Below are 21,638 nucleotides of genomic sequence, written 5' to 3'. Positions count from 1 at the left end.
TACAACGAGCTCAATGACGGTATGTCTACTGCTAACCATCCTCGAGATCCAGTACCCACCTTCGGAGTCCATCATCAGGTTCATATAGTCACATTTCTTGTATCGTCTCGCTGAGCTGAATACAACGAGCTCAATGACGGTATGTCTACTGCTTACCATCCTCGAGACCGAGTACCCACCTTCGGAGTCCATCATCAGGTTCATATACTCACATTTCTTGTATCGTCTCGCTGAGCTGATTACAACGAGCTCAATGACGGTATGTCTGCTGCTTACCATCCTCGAGATCCACTACTCACCTTCGGAGTCCATCATCAGGTTCATATAGTCACATTTCTAGTATCGTTTCGCTGAGCTGATTACAACGAGCTTAATGACGGTATGTCTACTGCTTACCATCCTCGAGATCCAGTACCAACCTTCAGAGTCCATCGTCAGCTGATGATGATGACTCGGTTTCGGTATTTTAGCAATACTGACATTAAAAAGTTTTAACCTCAGAACGAATTAAACATGTAAAAAAATCATGTATGTACTAGTTAAATAATTGGCAGCCACCATTTTTTCTAGACCAATATTTATTTATAAATTTTTATATTTAGGTTATAATTGGTTTCGTATTCACGTAGTTTTGTTAGACTATTCACTATTTTGTTAGACTAGATGGCGTTAGTAAATTATTGTTTGTAGTAGAGGTCAAATCCTCAAAGTCATCGGCGTATGTTAGAGTCTTAATTAAATTGTTATATTTTACTGTAAGTATATCAGAATATTTTTCTTAATATGGAAACGCTTCGATAAAACTAAAAACGGTTAGCGGATGTCAATTCATATATTCCAGATAAAAAATGTTTTATTAATAAAAATATCACAACTATTCCATCGATTTACAGATGAAATATACAAGTGAATTATTATTTTATTGAAATATTAAAAATGCACCAGTCTGGGTTTACGTACACTGTTTTTTAGAAATTAATGATTGACCTAATTAACTCAAAATTTAACGCTATTCATAAAATGAGGTTATCATTCACCACAAAAAGGTCACCAAAATCACAGTAACCATACAATATTCGACACATACTTTAAATATTTAAATTACCTAGGTGACGTAAATTCCGTTATAGCAGCAGGGTCATCGAATTTATCATAATTCACAAATTCATGAATGTATTTGGTGGGATTATAAACTGTAATTTTTCCGAGATGTTATTTGAAGAGGCTGATGTTATTATATTAAAAAATTCCGTTATTACGGTAAATAATAAAAACGCGCGCATTATTTACGTCCTGCCCTAATTTCCTCAGTACGTCCTTACAAGAAGGTTCTGTTTTAAATTGCGTCTGTCCATAATACAGGAGATACAATGACATGGGAAATTCTAAAACAAAATGTTATAGAAAATATCCATTAAATAATTTCGCTATTCAAAGGGGGAACGCTGCCAGTATCTTCAGAACCTTGCCTATAGGGACGCCTTTTAATAATTTATTTAAGTTATTACATTTTAAGGTTACTTATAATATTTATCCATAACATATTTAATAAAAACTAAAAAGCTAAAAGCTAGGCTAAGACTAGATAACCCCTGTAAAGCCTACCTATCATTAAGTCACATCTATCACGTTTTATTAAATCCTAGTATTTTATTTCCTATTTAAATTAGCGTCGCTGACAGTGTTATTTTTTGATGTTTGGAAATGTGCAGCGTTTGATTACTTCCGAAACAAACCATCTTTTAATTCAGTCTGTCTTGCAAGTAGAAGTAATACCATTCCGCTTTGGATCTGGTCCAGAACAAAATAATAAATATTTATAAACTGACCCCAAAACTTGTCCATTATTGAGCTGTTCCGGCGGCGACTTCACCTGTGAGAAAGTAACTTTGTCGCTAATCTCTCCACGGCTACCGCGACTGATCAGCGGCAAGTGGATCTGGGTGCCTTTCGACTCCATCTTCTTGTCTGACGTCATCGCTGCCAGATCATCCTGGTAATTCTGAAACGAAGCAAACAAAATTTAGGCTTAGAAAATAACTTACATACATCGAAACCAAAAAACTTTATTTCAACTTAATTTCTTTGTAACTTTGCTCTGTTGTTAGTATCGTTGTCTTTGACATAATTTTATCGAACGAGTCGAAGTACTCTACGTGAGTTCATGGCATTCATTAACGGTAATTGAAATCTACCCGGCACTAATTAGTAACAATTATATCATATATTGACTCAATTGATTCGTTATGATATGAACAAAAATGTACCCTGTCGTCATAAGTCACGAAGAGCCAATTAGTTTAAAAGCGTCGACCCAAGAAAGATCTTACGTAACCTCACGAAGGTGGGGGTTTACGATCATTGTTCTAAACTTAACTTTTATGAGGGGGATTTGAAATGAGTTCAGTATTCGCCCACGCTCCCATCCAAGCCTATTGCATCTGTGTGTTATTTGTTGTATAAGCCTATTGCACAACCTACGTTATAATTTACTCTTTACAAATTTCCTTCAAAAGTAATAAGTTAAATAAGTGATAAAGTAAGTAATTTCATACTAAAATGAGAAAAACAAAACTTCCAAATCTGATTTAAAAAAAATCGAAATTACTGCACAATTCGAAATTATGAATATAAAAGTATCTATATTACTCCACGTTAGTAAATAAATATCCGTCTAAAATAAAATAAAAATTAATGTGTTAAAGAAAATTAAAAAGACATTTGAGAACATCTGAATGAGCATTCGTATATTAAGATTCTCATGTAAAAATTAATGTCATTTTGAAATTAGCGATAAAGTTCTTTCAACGTTATAATCACACAAGTTGGAGTCAGTTATCTTTATTCCCCATTCCTCTTGAAATTACTTAAAACTTAAGTACTTCAACAAACAGCTTAACTTGGCTTTAATTATGTTATTAGAACTTTGAGTTGATTCTTGCTAAGTTTAAAGCTGGCAAATAACTACATTAATTGAAGTCGATCTAGATTCAAGTCAAGGCAAAGCCATAATTAACTATGTCGTGTTTCGAATAGAACCAACGTCTTATCTTGTTCTGTACTATTAACTGGCACATAACAAAAAAATTGCATTTTATATCTTTGTGAATACGTAATTTCAAATGCTATATAAAATAATATTAGCCTAATCCCGTAATAGCCAAAAATATTTAGGGAAAATTAGACAGAAATTCGTTTTACAATTTGAAACACGGGCATAACTTCACACATAGGATATCTACTTCGTTATAAAATATATCAGTCACACAGCTGCATTACCATATATTAACAATATTTTCTCACAAAAGGTCAAGTCTTAGGTCACCTGACTGACTGAGGGTTGAAGGCTAATATTGACTTAATCATGTCAACATTTAATAACAGAACCAGTCCTGTCACCGATTTTACATTGGCGGAAACTGGATTTGGTGCAGATTACAATTTAGATACAAATTTTTGGACGAGAGGCAATTCTTATTCACAAAATTTGAGAACTATAAGGTGAAGATTTTTTAATGTATGTTATATAAATAGTTCATATCTATGGAGCTGTAGATGGTGCTCTCAAACAAGCACTAGTTAATTTTTAATAATTACTACTTCATAAGCCTACATCTCATTTAGCTATCTATCATAACAATAAAAAACGACAAATTAATAAGAATCTTCGGGGTGAATGTCATTGAAGATAAGAATTTACGAATAAAGAAGGTTCTGTTCAGAAGAATGAGCCAATTGTTTACTTTAATAATATTACAAATGTCTATACATTTCAAATGAATACTTCTATTCTAGGTTTCAATATAATTTTGTTATCGTTCAAGACTGTATGTTGAGTATGATCAGTGCTATAAATAAATCATACTATTGGATATTCTTCTTCAACGCGAGATCGTTATAGAACCAACTTGATTGATTTGGTCCTTGTACTTTTTGCAATCTCCTAAAAGTCGTGAGTGGGGGCAAAAAGTACGTTTCAATTCAAAGACAGGTCATTGAACCTTGTTAACTAAATAAAACATAGATTTTGTCTGCAAAGCCGTTTATTAAGGCCAGCATTTATTTGCATGAAAAGGTGAATAACCGTTTTTAAAAATGTTCTCGGTCGGGCAAATGTCTGATATCGATGCACTTAGCATTTAATATCCTTAAAGTAATTTTATATATATCAAGACATTACGAGTTTGGGATCAAAACGGAAACATAGCTAGATAATTGATCTTTATGTCTGTATAAGTATGTATTGTATATATATACATATAATCATGTTTATTTTGCGTATGCGATACGGAAAGTAATCAGTTTCGTTTTTTCTATCGAATATAAAAATGTTAATTATCGAAATCAAAAAATCACTTTCTGATCACATAATATTCTATTATCAAATCAAGCTTTGTTTTATCATGCTAAAAAGAAAAGGATGTGTGTGTGTTACCACGTGATATTGTCACAAGAATTATATTGTTGTGCGATGATATATGATATATAGAAAATGTTCAACCATGCAGAGCCAAGGTGGACCGCTAGTTAGTAGTATAAAAAAGTAAATTTGATTGTAAAATATAAATGAACAATAAAGTTGGGTTAAGTAAAGGCCATAGACAAAACTGCTCTTATAAGTATTAATCACTAAACATCATTTAGGTAAGCAACATAAATGTAATTTAGCAAAGCCCGACGTAATTTCAGTAAATGTTCCTAAAGATTGCTGGCTTCTGGCTGACAAGTAACAGTGGTATGATGATATGCGGAAACGCGTCAACATACCATACACACACACATCGTAATTACACATTTTAATTCTGTTGTATAGTCATAGTCAAAGTCAAAATAACTTTATTCATATACCTATATGTTTGTTTACCTAAACAAGTACATGTATGAACGTCAGAAAAGAAGTTAAATTAATTCTAAATTTACATTTACTACCAGTTCGCAAGTCAAGGGCGTAGAGCAAGAAACTCTCCGCCACTTAATCGCTAAAAGTTTTGAGTCATAAAATTGTTGAAACTGGAGCTTATAAAAGTATCAAGAGTAATAATGTTCAAATAGTAATTAATACTCCATACTCTATGAGCCTTAACAGCTTATCTATAGAATTTCCTTTTAATCCGCTCTTACGTAAACGTATACTTAGCGTAAGCGTAACATAGGACTCTTAAATAAATGCTTATTTACAAAAAAGTAAATTAATTAAAAAAAGCACGCTCGTTCTGAGTACAGAAATGTATAGAAAAAATGAAAAATAATATTTTTGTATGAGACGTTCGGACAATTTGGCAACTATTATTTACTCACTAATGAGACTCATAAAATGTAAGTCCACATAATAGTTTGAAACTGTCTCTGACCAATTATAGGCGAATCGCTTTGATTACCAACAACTCATAGATAAAATCTATTCAGTATGACTACTTAATCCAAAGGACGCTATAGGCATTTATTATTATTAGTTTTTTTACAAATCTCCATGAACTTACTCGAAGATTATTTTTTAACATCACTAAAACGACCACTGCACTGAAAACTTTTACAAGCACTGCGTAATCCATAATCAGTGATTTCTATCTAATTACCGGCTTAGTAACTTCATTTAGGATAACGTCCGATAATTACAATGTATAATCGTGTGATAATGAGAATATTTCAATACCTAAAATGGAAAATATTTGAATATTAATTTTATGATGATCAGCAGAAATTGGCTTATGGCGCGATGTAGCTCTCGTTTCGGACAAATCGTAGACCCAGGAAAATATTTCACAAACTCCACTAACAGTGAGTTGTTTAAATGTATGTTTTTTATATTCCTTTAACTTTCTTGCTTTCTGATGTTCAATTGTTTTTTTAATGAGCACACTTACTACGCCAAGCTTTTTAGCTAGTATAATATTACGAAATATTTACTACACAGTTATACATTCAGAATAAATAAAATTTACTGTAACATTATAATTAAAAAGGCTTTTTCTTGACCTTATGAGTAAGCCAACGTCGGGAGGGTCACTAGAGTCAAAACCTTCAAAATTATAATTATCGTCGTGGCATTCACACGATATCAATGATCGATAATACACATATTTAAATCAAATCAGTTCATGGCGAAGGTTTTATATTGAGCTTATCGTAAAATTATAGATTCTCGATTGCTTTATCGTCCGTGACGTCAATTTGGTTCCCAACGAAACAATTTTTGTCCCGTTTGACAAACTTCATTGATCCGAAATGTGTTGATTAAAGAGTTCCTAGTATTTTAGCAAATTTTAATTTTAATAAAAACATTGTCTATCCCGTAATGAATGAACGATGTCTTTGATTCGAATTATAGAACAAAACAAAAATACGCAGAGCAAAACAAAAGAAATCGCATTCATCTGTCATATAAACAATCAATCACGAACATTCATGCGACGCGGCAATAATTGGTTCAAACCGCAGCCACCGCACGAGTTATGCGGTTTTAATTTAAACAATAGCATTGCATGAAATTAGAATAACAAATTGGCCATTCCAAATGACCATTCTCGGCAATATGAGAGTAATTTTTAAACAATTTATAATTTTATCCATCATTTAGAAACTCAAAAATGTATTATAAGACAACGATCAATCGTTGGACACACTGCCAGAAGGCTCAAGTTTCCTTTGTACGTTCACAGAGCAGATTCTTCAAATAGTCGTATTTAATAATTCGACAATGGAATCGAAGCCAGTCATCGTAATATACATACAAAGCATAGATTTATAAACGAAAAAAATATAAAAGTCTTTACTTTTATTTTGATACACTGCCACAGGAATCAAACTTTTAAATTTTGTTTTAGATTTTCATTTATCTATTTTTAATAATGTTCTAATTATTTGTGTGTCATTAAATGTATTACAATAATAGAAATACTGATATATTTTTCCGTAGAAACCAGGACCGGGTATCATTACCAAATATATCAACTAACATCACATCGTTTCAAAAGTGAAAATTTAAGTTCTGAGTCATTTCATGTCATGCCATTTGTCAAAAGCGTGCATACGCTAAGAATTTAGCGCATAGGTATCGGCAATGAATCTAAGGGTATTTTTAATGAAACTGTTTATTATTATAGTGCAATAATAAGTCATTATTAATATTACTCATTGTTGTAATATCCATTAAAAGCGTAATGGAATATTCATATCTCATTGCAACAAAATCAATTGTGTTTTCTAAGAACTCGGTCATTGTAAGTGAATTGAACGGAATTTCTATTAAAGACAATTTACATCACTCATCTACAGGTTGAGGATCTGTTGCCATGGTAACAAAGAATTATTAATTCAAGCTTGTACTTGTGTCAGCTCTCTGAAGGTCACACCACGTCATTCCAGCTTCATTCCCCTCTGCAATGATGCTTATGGCCAGATGTTTTTGGGCGGCCACGTTTTCTGTTGCCTTGAGGATTCCAGTCGAGGGCTTGCTTGGCAATGTGAGTTGGATCCCTTCGGACTATCGCCCACTCACTTCCACTTTAGTCGTTTTATAGTCCTGTCAATTGGCACCTCATATAGCTTTCATAGCTGACGATTGGACATTCTCTCTATATTCCAAGGAATTTAATCCTAAGTCACGAGTTATCACGGCAAAAAACATTACAGGCAAATATTTAGTACATAGCGAAATGTATGTTTTATGTAATACAGCAGCTAAATCTCCATATTGTCAACCCCTATACAAGGTTTATACAGCAGTGATGTAACCAGTACTTGCGTACCAACAATCCACCCTGGTATAATGGTATTAACCCGATCGATACAGATCAGTCTACGAATAAATTGTTACTAGGCTCCTCAGTTTACAAAGAGTTACGATTTTCTCGTGAAAATTTGATTACGATGAAGTTTCAACGCGTGTTTCTGCACTCGTGTGAAAATATATGAAATACCTTTAAGTAAACTTTTGCCTCAATGTAATGTTTTATTTTGGACACGAGCACATTCGTATGTGCACGACACACTTAAAAGGCGGCAACGTACTCGCGAGCTCTTTTTTTATAGAACGGGGACAAACGAGCAGAGGTTCACCTTATGTTAAGTGATACCGCCGCCCATGGACTGTCAATGCTAGAGGGCTCGCGAATGCGTTGCCGGCCTTTAAAGAAGGCCTCTTTTCTTGAAGGACCCTAAGTCGAATTGGTTCTGAAATACTTCAGTAGGCAGCTGGTTCCAAAAATTGCTCTCTGGCAATGTGAGTGTCTATGTTGTTATATAAAAAAACACATATTAATTATATAGTTACGTATTCAATTATATACTTCCTTACTTGTAAGGTTTAACGAGCATATACCTTCGAATTATTAAGTATCAGTATTATCCTCCTAATAAACAACAGACTCACTGTCGGCTTACTCGATTAGAATAACAAATATTGAACCTATGCGCATTAGGAAGATGAATATGTCCTCGTTAATATCGTTGAGGCCTTTTCTTATGAGAAGGATAATCACCACTCCTTATGTGTACACACTCTGTAAATAATGTTTCTTATATTAAGACATGTGTTGCAAAGTATTAAATGTAAATTTTTCAGTGCTTTTCAGGTTTTTAGGTCAAACTAAGGCTTTTTATCTAAAGAATCGTAAATTAGGGCGTCGTATCTCTCTCTAAACATTAGGTTTTTAGCAACAGAGCCGAGTTTAAAATTGGGTTTAAATACTTTTTTTTTTGTATGTTTTTGAACGTCGAGAAATTCTGTTCGAGATTATTTGTAGAAATATTTTCTAAATAAAACTTATAAGCTATATAATATTGTTCGGAGAAAATGTTTATATAATATTATGTACATACTGGTACGCCTAGTAAAATAATAAAGCAAATACATATTACATAATTATATCTTCGAAGTATGCTAAACCGAATTATCCCGAATTCGTGTTTTATCTTTGCGCGAATTTGGTATGTCAGGTACCATGTTTCAAGGTCAGAAGCAGCAACTTCCTTTTTATTACGATTTGCATATTCTTATTTCGGTCTGCCATACTTTATCGCTTACGCAAGAATTTTTTGCATACATTAATTTCAAATTCCAATAATGTCTGTTTTGTTCGTTTCTTAAACATTTACTTAAAAAAACTTAAAAGTAATTATGTATTTAATTTTTTTATTTTAAAGTTTAAAATAAAAAAAAGTTAATACATAATTGATGAGTTTAAAAGTCAAAATATAATCTACTAATTTTGGTTTAAAAAATTGGTCGCACTAGCTTCTCTTAGAGCCCTGTGGAGTGGCTCTAGGCATTCTTAGTCTCGAAAGAATACAAGAAACATATTTTCTTAATGTCACATACAAGTAACAGTGTAATTTTTACCACAATATAATTGACGTGTAAATTTCCCATTTCAAAAAAAACAAAAATTTGCTTTCCGACTAAGAATCGAACTCGATATCTAGAACATCTCTCAGATAATAGTTTATTTGCAAAATTCTCAAAATTTTCATTGTGCCGAACATCACCAAGAAAACAAATGCTCACGTAGTAGAGGTTAGAACACTATCTGATATTGGGATCATATAAAGAAATAATCGGTCAGAATAAAGTCAAAGGATTAATTCGTTGTCTGATAATATTTATAATTACTACAATGTATTCTTTTAATATATATATATGATTTAATTACTTGCAGCTGCTTTATGATAATGATAAGACAAATGTTATAACGGCTGCAATTGTACCAATATCTAGATACAAGCGTCTGAACTCTAGGGCAAAGCTATATTAGATTCTCAACGACCTTCAATAGCACTTTTTAGCTAGCGAACAAGCCTGGAATGATTAGTAAAACAGAAATATGTGTGTATCTGCTTTATACGTGATAATGAAGTTATGACATCCCAAAAACGAGTAGAAAATATTTTTTAATTGGCCATTAGGCAAACGAGGAGGCGGTTCACTTAAAGTCAGTGCTTACCACGGCCCATGGACACCTTTAACTCCAGGAGGTTTGCAGTTGCGATGCCGGCCTTTAAGGTGGCACGCTCTTCTCTTGAAGGCCTCTAAGTCTTATTGGTTAGTAACTGGTTCTATTTTAAGTCATGGCATGTAACGTTTATTTTATTTTAATATAATTTAAAACTATGAATAAGTACATGAATAATAATTTCCTACACATAGATATAATTTTCTAAAAAAAGCAATTAAAAATATGTATTGAAAGCGTATATTTTATACATTAAGCAAGATTAATATGATTTAACAGTTAACAATGGTTTAATGACACTCATTGTTTTCTCAGATGTCATTGTTACTCAAAACTCTTCATTCAATTAGTAATTGTATTTTATTCTGACATTACAAAAATAAATTTTAAATAAGTGGCAGCTGTAACTGAAAACATGATACGACCTTTTTATAAAACGTGGACAAAAGATTAATTGAAATACTGTGTTTATTGACATGGCAACAATTTATCAGTAATAGGATGTTTGAAATTTAATTGGTTATATAGAGATTTCATAAATTCTACCATACAAAAACTTTAATACAAGACAAGTGCTGTATGGAAGAGCGTTCATAAAGCCAATACTTAATGCAAAATTCGCAGATGGACTCATATAATCCACACCCAGCAAGCTCCGTTAATTTACCCAAATTCAAAACGCATCGTGTGATTCATTGGTAAAATCGTGATCAAGATATTTTGCCACCGCCGCTAATTGTACCATTCGAGTGTTAAGCTGCAATGTAAAGGTTCTTACTGTTTAACCTTAATTTACCTGTTTCAATATAGCTTCCATACGTATCTGTTGCTGGTTCCTGATGACTAGGAGCTGGTGACAATTTAGGTATTTGATAGTTTGCAAGGGAATTACAAAAAAAGTGGCTTTTGAATTTTTATAACAAATTTCGAAATTGTAATAAAAGATTCTACCAGATTCTATGAGAGTTCGAACTCTTTGATTTTATAGATAACAATACGAACCAAGGCCGTATTTAGTATTAATAAAAAGAGATTTGATATAATTAATAAAACGAGCCCGGTAATATGAACATAATTAGACGTAGATTATATTGTTCGTAGATTAAAAATATATTTGAAACATCAATAGCCTTGACTGAACAAATTCCACATGTACAAACACTTTCATACAAAAATATTTGTCTAACGATAAACTGTGAGTAATGTTTACGTACATAATAATACTTTGAGAGGAAACAGATATTACAACTAAACCCAAGTAAATTCATTTTTGTCATAATAAATCTCTATTTCGTGTCCTTATGGCCGTACTTAAAACGTAGTCAAACGACTTATTTTTTGTCAAGTAATGATATATCTAAAGAACGCTACAACTACTAAAGGAAGCGTTAAAGTTAGGATAGAGTTGGATCTAATTACATTCCTAAAAGGTTACCGTTATTTATAAACTATACATAGAACAAATGTTGTTTTGTAAAGTAATTTTTAATTAAAAAATATTGTTACGCGTCAAGAGATATTGTTAATTTCTGAGACTATTTGTTCTTACACATATATAAACATGACGTAGATTGAAACAGTTAGGAAATGCGCAAACGTCATAAAGAAAAAGTTCCGAACAAAGTGTTCCCGTGTTCAGCAATGCATATCTTATCAAAGTTAACACGGGAACAATAAAATGTGTCGACAAATAGAAGTATTAATTGAAACTAATTGATGATGCGAATATTGTATTTAATATATTTTCTATTACAACCTAAATAATATTATGTCGTGGTCAACGACTGCGTAATTTATTGCGTGTTATTGTAAGCGCGTTTTATTTTGCAGCGCCGCCTAGTATTTAGATAATGAAACATTTCCGAATATTATTCTGGAATATAAACCCAGTCTTATATTAAAGCTGGTGATCCGCTTATTATGTATGTGTGTGTCGTAAATTTTACACTTATTAAGACTTCGATACCCCAATCTAGACTTATTTCTTGTTTTCATACCATGCGAAATAAGCCACCACCATTAATAAAGAAAGAAATTAATTTTTATAATTATAAATGTTTTAATTACTAATAATAATATGAAATAAAAGTTATATAGTAATGTTAATTGGCATTTAGGTTAAGAGTGATGAAGTAGGTCAATTTTTTGGGACGCGATTCGCTCTATACGGGGCTGCAAAATTGAATTTAGTAATCATTCAATTTAATATACTAATATAATAAAAAGATAATATTTGAAAATTTGTAAGTACTCTCTGAATCTACTGAACGGATTTTGATTATTTAACCACCAGGAAGCCACGTTATTTAAGCTAAAGATAAAATAAACGAAAAAATGAAGAACACCATAGAAATCAGATTTGCAACGTCGATTTGTTATGTCGATTATAATGATTTATTATGATTGAGCAAAATTGTAGGTTGTTGTAATACCTACAATATGTCAGTTTTATAATTTATATGAAACTTTCTGGGTAGTTACAAATAAATTTTGTGACTATCATGAATCTGGGAAATGCATTTATACAAACGGTTTATGGTAAGTAAACTAAATTATTCAAATCGTCGTTGGCAACAACTCTTAAGGAATTTATGTTAGGGACAATAGCACGATATAAATCTAAAAAATTCTTGAAACTACGTAATCACTGCTATCTGGTAGATTAAAAAAATATCAGTTTGCTACTTAATTAGTCTTTAATCTAACAGTGATAATTCATTTGTAATTAGGAGGAAAGTCGATAGTCAAATTTAAAAATTGAAAGTTATCAAAACCTCAAACCTTGAAGATTGATATTTCATAGGAATAATATCACTTATAAAATTCAATTATATTCTTGTCGTTCGCTTTTTAAATATATGTAAGGAACACGTGCTTGTATCGGAAAGCATAAAAATTGATTGGCGCTACAACATTAGTATGGGTGTTAGATTTCTGTACCTTTGTCCTTTATAATTCTTTAATTATGTAGGTTGTCAGTCTACCTGTTCCGTTCACGTTTAGCAGTATTGATTGCACATACATAATATACTCCCGTTCAAAAGTATTTGGCCACCCAATAAAATACATTTTGTAAAAGTCTGATTGAAACGACGTCATAATTATTTTAACATATATATAATATCACCATTTTTAGACATAAAAAGAATATCATTTTTAAATTTTGGACTCATCTATGTGCCTTTGCAAGCCTCAAAAGGCTTCGGCAACCTGGCCTACTACTTTTTCCAATTTTGTCTTCGTTATCTTCTGCCATTCTTCTTGCTTTTCACTCCACAAGTCTCCCTGAGATGTGGGACAACGTTTTCGCACCTGTCTATCCAGCTGATACCACAATAGTTCAATAGGGTTTAAGTCAGGGGACTGTTGGGCCAACATCATGAGTTTCAACACCTGTTGTTGTTCTCTTCGTTTTAAAAAGTCCTTGCATAGTCTTGACGTGTGCTTCGGATCACTGTTGAAATATAAATCCCGGACCAATTAAGGGGGTTCCACAAGACCTCCAATATATTTATGTATCCTTTTTTTTGATCTCCAACGGCGGAGCCACTAAGTCAGCCCCAAGCTATCACTGACCCTCCGCCGTATGTATGTCCATTGATGCACGGCCAGATCTCAATGCGAATTAACTATTCTTTAAATTATGACTCCAGCAGAGAGAAACCTTGTATGAGGCATTAGTTTACGTAACAAAGAAATAACATGAAACCTGTTAAGCTTCAGTTTAGGAACGCAATTCGCTTCCGTATATAACTGGATAATCTCTGAGTCATTTATAACGGTCCGTAGACCATAATGAACTTTGATTATGTCACATGCAAATTACTATCGCGTTTTATACAATGATACATTTTAATATGTATTATTATAAATAATCAATGTACGCGTAATAATGAAAACTATATTCCCATGAATATGTTAATATAATATTTATTTTATTTGACATTTCAAGAAGAACATCATGAATAAGCTTGAAATTTATGGTCTCCAAGATAATTTATAAACCTTTGAACTTAATACTCTATATAAAAATAGTCTATTATATTTGCCGTAACAATATTTTGAGCATTGATACATATTAATCAATTAATTTACCGAACAAATGGTATTTCCACAATTATACTTCTAAAATGAAAGTGTTTTTTACATCATTTTAGAAAAAGTATACATAAAGTTTGTTGTAATAAATTGACTAATAAAAAATCAGATTGTAAGATCAATCAAAAAATTTAATAAACAATTCAAACTTGATTCTTTGAACTTTAATTCTTGAATAATTAAGCTAAACCTGTACCAAGTATTGATAATAAGTCACAAATTCCAAATGGACTATGTTCGACTGAAATAGACGACACTTTTACAGCATTAGATTCTGTTATATTTTTAGACTAAACAACTAACGAAAACATTGAGGCGTCATGGGTTTTCCATCGAGAAAAAACATTTCTTAAAAACTACTCATTTATTTACGTTAATTAATCGGATTAATTTGGATCGGATTTTAATACTAATCATAATTTACATATAATTAATATACATGTTACAATGTTATACAATATACGATATTCCAAGAGGTTAGATAGATGGATATATTATGTTACGCACATAGCCATAAAATTAATTTTAGTACATATATAAATATTTTGAACAGTGACAAAATCTGCTTAAAATAAAATAATTAACAGAAATGTTATTTGTATTAGCTCATGGAGTTAGTCTTTTAAGCTAAAACACGACTCCAAATTAGAAATGTTTGATTATAGTTCAGAAAGTTGTACATCAACATAACAAACACTACTCGTATGAAAAGAATTAAAAATAGACAAGAATTTACGTTACGTTCGTACGAATCCAATACGTATATTTCCCGGAATTTTGAATCAATCGAGGGAACTATAATGTTAGGATAACGCATAGATCCAGTAATAATACTGCTATTGCAAAACAAATGACGATCACCATATTAATTAGGTTAGTCAGATAACGCAAGCATATATTTTCTAATGATGAGCTGCAAATAGAGGGAAATGAGAGTGAAATAGTTTCAATCGAAAATACAAAAAACAGAAATAAGTAACTATAGGTAAGTAAATTCAAATATTGATTAGGTTAAGAAATATTTGATACTCAAATATAGTTATATTATACATTTTAAGCAGGCAAATTTTTATTTCAAATTTAGGCAAAGTAAAAACATGAAAATTGTAATTTATATAGATCATCTATCATACAAAAATGGCTGTTACCTCATATTTCTCAAGTCAATTTGCAAGCAAACTGTGCAAAAAATTTGACAACACAATTTAAGCTGATTATTGAGCATTATAATATTTAAAAAAAATATTTTTTAGGATAATTAATAAATCCTCATTTATTATAAGTTACAATATAACAGATTTTTATCTATTTAGTGATATAGTCTTATCGGCTGAAAGTTGTTGCTATGAGAATAAAAGAAAATGTATTTTATGTACCTATGAGATTATTCATTACCTTTTCTCATATATGTATGTATATTTTTATACAAAATTTGTTACTATTGTGCTAAATAAGCTTTCAGGCCAAAACCTAATTTCTACAAAAATATTAATAGTAATTTCCTTTATTAAACCTGAAAATCAAAGGTTCTTCTACAACATTTTTGTGAAATATTTATTTTGATATTTTTTTGCTAACAACACAGTTAAAAAACCAGAACAGAAATTGATATAATAAGGTCACTCTTAAGATAGAGAACCTAAATGTATGTACTTACATAAGGTTAGGGCCCTATTTAAAGACACAAAATTAAAACTCAAATTATCCTCAAGCTATCCTTTTGTTTTGTTGTTCAATGCTCTTGTAGTTTTTTTTGTCAACATAAACCAGTTTTAGTGCAAAGATTTTTCTACCTTGCTCCTTACTAAATTTGACTGGGATACTGATAGAACCTATTTAATGTGCATGTAGATATATTTGTATTTTTTAATTGTAGCATAAACTAAACATAAGCAACATCATAATTTCAATAATTAAAATTATCTTTTATTTTGCGCTTATTACATTGCATACAAGAAATAAAATAAATTCAATATTGAATTAAATACCATTTATAAGATAAGTTAGTAGTCTGCCATTGAACTAGTATAATAATATCAATATAAATACATTTATAAATTTTAATTGCTTTTATTTTAGTGTAAAATATTATAGTTAACATTTTAAATATCAATTTCTTTCCTGTGTATCATCGCAAAATTATTTGATTCAAGTATAATATAATTTAATCTGTAATTTTAAAAAAATATAGTAGTCTTTTCTAAAAATAAGCAATAAATTATCCAACTCACCTAACAAAAAAATAAAATCCACAATATGCGATGATAAATCACCAACACAGTACAAAAACACAAGAAATCTAACGAAGTTGCACACTGGATACCAGATTTGCTTATTGTTTTTTGAAGTACGAAACAAAAAACGTCTATACCCTAACTACGTTTCTGTTTTACTAACGTGAAGACAGGCGTGAACATTGAACAGATTGCAAAAAGTAGAAACAGCGGGCTCTCGCTCTTTTGTAGCTATAGATAGACATGTAGATATTTCAATACTCTATACTCTATAGACAGAACAAAGTATCAACGAACTCGGCAGTTAGGGCATGAACGTTTATTTAAGTTTCGATGGAAGACGACATCATCGTACACTATTATAATGTATACTATACATAGACTGTTTCAACATCGTCTTGCCAGTAAGACAATTGCAATTTGCAAATCGATTTTAATTATGTGACGTAATGAGCACTTACAAACAGCTGCCGAGTAACAAATCGGCTTATAAGCGCTTTATATTTTTGAAAGGTCAAGTCGTTTATTTATTAAAAATTTAAAGTAATAATGTATAAGTACATCATACATATTTTCATGTCAAGTTTTATTTTTGGAATCAAATGAAAAAATATATCCGCTTTGAAGGATTGCTCAATTTATTGTTGTATTTAATTAATTGTAATTATTAAACAAATAATTTAAATGTTACAGTTTTAAGAGTTGCCATAGTAAACAGCAGGGTTAATTTTCTATTAAGTACTTAATAATAATTACCAATGTTTTTAATTATTATTACTTTGTGCTGAAAACGAATATTATTTATATCAAGGTCAAGAAAAATAAGACAAAAAATATAGTTGTCTTACTTTTAGTGCAGAAACTGCTTGCCAGTTACCACTGATTCAAAAACGCGAAAGTACTGATTGACAAAACACGCCGGTGCATTTTAGGTGCGTGTGTACTGGCGGAGAAAGAGATAGCTAATCTGGTGCGCTCTCTTCTAACATTGATTCGGTCAATCTACACTCTGTGGTTCACTATTTCTCTTAATTCATTCGCGCATTGCGGGCATAGGTGTTTATAATGATGGGATTCAATAAATACTTGTACTATTTTAATGCGATCTTTTATACAAAACATAAACTAAGTTTTTATTTCCTATCAATCGTTCAGTAGGGTAGATAATTTAAATTTGCATATCTTTTGTTCTTGTAGGTCATCAGCATTCCAATAATAATTCTTTGTTCGTCGATGTGACTAATCGAATAAATAAAGGATAACAATTTATGCCGACAGCACAGTTTTTCATTTAGTAGTAGTTGTAGGTATAAAGGAGATGGAAATATTTTCATAAATAAAAAATCCTTTCATATACTTAGTCATGGAATTAGAGTTATACGCATGTTACCAGTGTTATGGCACGTAAATAGGTTTTGCGTCATGCTAGATCATGTAATGTCGTATTTAATAACACTGCTGATTTATTTATTGGACACTATGATTTATAAAACACCAGTGTCTCTGTACTTCAAGTACGAAGTACTCGGCTTTAAAAAAATTTATGCGTTCGTTGTCTGTAGAACGATACGAGGACATTAAAAGTTAAAGTAACTTTTTTTTCAAACAAATCTCTAGTCACAATGTTACCTTGGCCACTAAGAAAAATATCCAACTCCATAAAAAAATCGAAAGGTTTTTAAACTGGATTTCAATGTGACTCACGTATCGGACGACGAACATTAAGCATTGTAAGCGACATCTTTTATGTGACGTCACATTTAAATATCTTGGTTATAAAATATTATTTGTATTATGATTCAGCGACATAATTCCTTGTGAATAAAATATATAAATTAAAGATAAAAAAGCCTTTAATTTCTTAGTAAACATAATAAAATAGTAAATATATTTTTATAAACATATATATACTTAATACTGTTTTTTCTCAGGTAAGTATCTCGGTCTTGCATGTAAATCGATATCGAATGTTTTTATGTAGTCGGTGTAGCCGATATAAAGAATGAGACGCAAGTTTGGTTAAATCAGCAGTAAGTTTGGTCGATGTAGGCGATGTAAAGAATCAGAAGTAAGTTTGGTTTTTAGAAGATATAAATAGCTTCTATAAGCATGGTAGGATGCTTATTAGTCTATAATTACTATTATATCTTACTCAGACCATTGTTTCGGTGTTGCAGAATTTTCATCAATCAAAATACATTTGAAGTTGTACGGTACAGTTGAGTTAGTCAATGATTGCACTGATTTTCTAGACTTATGTATGTTTTTAGTCTGTACATTGCTTCGATACCATCTGTTACGACGAATTCTATACGTCGAGTTCGTGGACGTATGTGGGATATTATTGTCTATGGCGTTTTCGTACAAATCTACACTGTAGCGTGTTTTATGGAAGTTTGTTGGTACATATTTCTATATGACATCGTTGCGATTGCTTGGGATTGTTCTTTTACTTTTTAAATCGCCTATATGTCCTGAACTGTTTTAATGCTTTTTTGAGCTTCCTCTTGTATAAAAAAATATATAATGATAGGATCTCTTACTTGCACAATGCAGCAAGAACTGTGTAGTAATCACATTAATATTATAATTACACTAAAAAATATTATTTGGCATATTCTTGATAAAATCTATAAACATATTTTAAATTCGTCAGATACTTTTTAAGTAAACGAATACAATTTAATCGTAAATTCATAAATTATTTGTGATTAAAGAATACATAGATAAATACAATAGTAAATAGATAAAAAATCAGCGTTCATTTATTTAAAAAAATCTATCATTTACAGACACGAAAGTAAAGAGAAAGAATTACTTTCTACGCGTATTTAACAGAAAAGACAACATAAGATGCAGTCTCGTGAGTTTACTCCTGAGCCTGCACTAGTGGAAGATTCAGTGAGCCGATAGCAACGTATCGTATCCCATAAAGGTCACTGACCGTTCGAGGTACCTCGGCCTACGGATTAATATATAAGCGTAGCACTCGTAGCTTAAGGAAAGAAATATTATTATTTAATAGTGCACTGCGTTAATTGGAACATAGATTTGAATATTTCAATTAAGTTTAGGAACATCCAGATTTCTACGGACATATCCGCTATATTTGATTTCCTAATTTCTAAATACGTTTACGATGATAACTGCCATATTTTATTTGTTTTTATGATTTCAATATACATGTATCTACTTTAGGGAGAAATACGAATTATATTAAATATGAAAATTTAAAAACTGAAATATATCTGTATAAGACATTTAACAAGCATAACAAAGAAACATACACATTTGTTTACATTCTCATAATTACAATACATATATCCAGTATTGTCATTACAATTAGAACATATTATGATAACCTACTTTTTATCTCTGTAATTTAAAACCAGGTTTTCATAATATGCACTAGTTTACCACTTTATCTACCGTCATGTACCTACAGATACTACATAACAGCAATTTAATATTCCTAATATTTCAGTGAATATATATTATAGCCAAATGACTAGTTATTTGTTTGTACTGTATTTTCCAACCACCAAGTCTTCATCTAACCAATCAGACCGATTAAACCGAATCAGAGTCAGACATATATAATGTTGAGTACATTACTTGGTAGCAGAGGATTGGCGAATTTGACTTATAAAATTAAATTTGGAATGCCAAATCGAGAGGAATTCCCTACCCCGAACAATGTCAATAAAATCAAATTTCGGAGTAGGAGGAATAGTACTCTCGCTTCTAATACTAATAATATTCTTTATTAGAGGCACTAAAACCGTTGGTATGTATTAGCAGCATCCGTTGAATTGTTATCAGCGATTGTAGTCTATATATGTTAAGGTCAATATTATTATAATAACCATTACAAAGTCACATCGAATGGTGGTTTATACTTATAAAATAATACGCTATAGGACGAATCAGAAGAAACAGAGATCATAAATTCATCTTCATATTACAAACATTGTTCAATTGTTTGTTTGCTTTGCGAACATTCCTTTCATTTGATGTTTTGAACGATATTGTTTAAAATTGATAAACTCAAATACAATGGATCTGATTTAAATGGTTTATTTGCTTTTGAAAGTCGTCAATTAAAGAAAAAATTAAAAATGTAAAGATACTTACTCAAGGAGGCAACTGGTTTAAGGATGTCGCAAAAACAAGTTCTTCGAGAGATTTGAAAACAAAATAAAGTATAGCTTTTTTTCTACGAAGATCATAAGATCTTTTTATTACTGAGTAAACTTCATTTATTTGCTACTATAATGGTTGAGGCCAGATGATAGCGGAAACACTTTCCCAAGATCTCTGTTCCGATGGCCAACTCAAATGCCGTAGCCGGCCCACAATGGTATAGGACAAAGGTCACTGGACAATGACTACTGTAGAACAGGTAAAATAAGGTTTTATTAGGTCTGATTTATAAAATGTTTCGTTCTTAATTACGATACCCACAGTTTAATCAAAAATCAGTTTAATGGTAGCAAAAAAATAGTCAATAATAATTCTTGAAATGTTGTTGTTGTTAAATTTGTAATCTTAGCAGTTATTTTTTTGTAATGTGGATCATTAAATTCAATTAGCAGCAATTAAAGGTACTTTTTATTCAATTATTTATCTTATGCCTTTGGTTGAGACATAGAGATTAAACAGTATGTTACATAAGACAAAAAATATGTAAAAATGAAAATATTCAAAAGAATTAGTGAAACGCATTTTAATGCACATCACATTGAAAACTTTCTATTTAATAGATACTTAAATTGATTTCTTATTTAGTGCATCGCCAGCTTAAACTCTTTGTCAAATTGTATTGCGTTTTGATTGATGTCGATGAAAACAAATTAATATTAAACAAAAAAAATTGTTTAAATATTATCTGATTTATTTAATTTTCCAGAATAAAAAGATAGGTTTACATAGTACCCAATCATAATATATTATACTCTTATTCCTTTCACCCTTACTTTCCATATGGTATAATTAATAAAACAAATTAATTTAGTCAGTGCGTGTTTAGTAGTGCTATTAAAAATGACATTGAATATGGTAGGAAAGGTACACACGCAACCATTTTTGTATTATTCCATTTGAAGAATCAGCAATGTTTGAACTGTTATGGTAATTTTATAAACTTAAAAAAGGAATAGGAGTATAGGCCTAATAGGTTTTGGTGCATGAACCGCTGACTGTAATGTAAATATTTTACTGGACTTATTTAAAATGCAGTAAGTAAATAAGTCCAGTTATTGATTGCTCGTATCACATAATATTAATATTATTTTATGTGTTACGAGCAATCAATAACTCATTTAAAATTATTAATGAATGCGTAGTCCATGCATCG

At 31.0% G+C, this 21,638-nt stretch overlaps 1 protein-coding gene across 2 annotated transcripts in view; it reads right to left on the bottom strand.

Annotated features, from left to right (window-relative positions):
• The window catches only part of LOC111003696 (ATP-binding cassette sub-family G member 1), a 31,238-nt gene extending 14,697 nt beyond the window's left edge, over nucleotides 1–16,541 (bottom strand). Inside the window, exons 1-2 of one of the 2 annotated variants that reach the window (XM_022274350.2) lie at nucleotides 16,280–16,541; nucleotides 1,830–2,002 (exon numbers count right to left, since the gene is read on the bottom strand). In XM_022274350.2, coding sequence (XP_022130042.2) covers nucleotides 1,830–1,978 — 149 coding nt within the window. In that variant the 5' untranslated portion in view covers nucleotides 1,979–2,002; nucleotides 16,280–16,541. Of the gene's footprint in view, nucleotides 1–1,829; nucleotides 2,003–5,480; nucleotides 5,573–16,279 lie in introns of those variants that run through there. The other variant, XM_022274349.2, reaches the window with a different exon arrangement.
• Nucleotides 16,542–21,638: the final 5,097 nt, after the last annotated feature.

The sequence above is a fragment of the Pieris rapae genome, chromosome 9 (assembly GCF_905147795.1).
Source record: "Pieris rapae chromosome 9, ilPieRapa1.1, whole genome shotgun sequence".
Classification (NCBI taxonomy): domain Eukaryota; kingdom Metazoa; phylum Arthropoda; class Insecta; order Lepidoptera; family Pieridae; genus Pieris; species Pieris rapae.
This window is presented reverse-complemented; position numbering and strand designations above follow the sequence as displayed.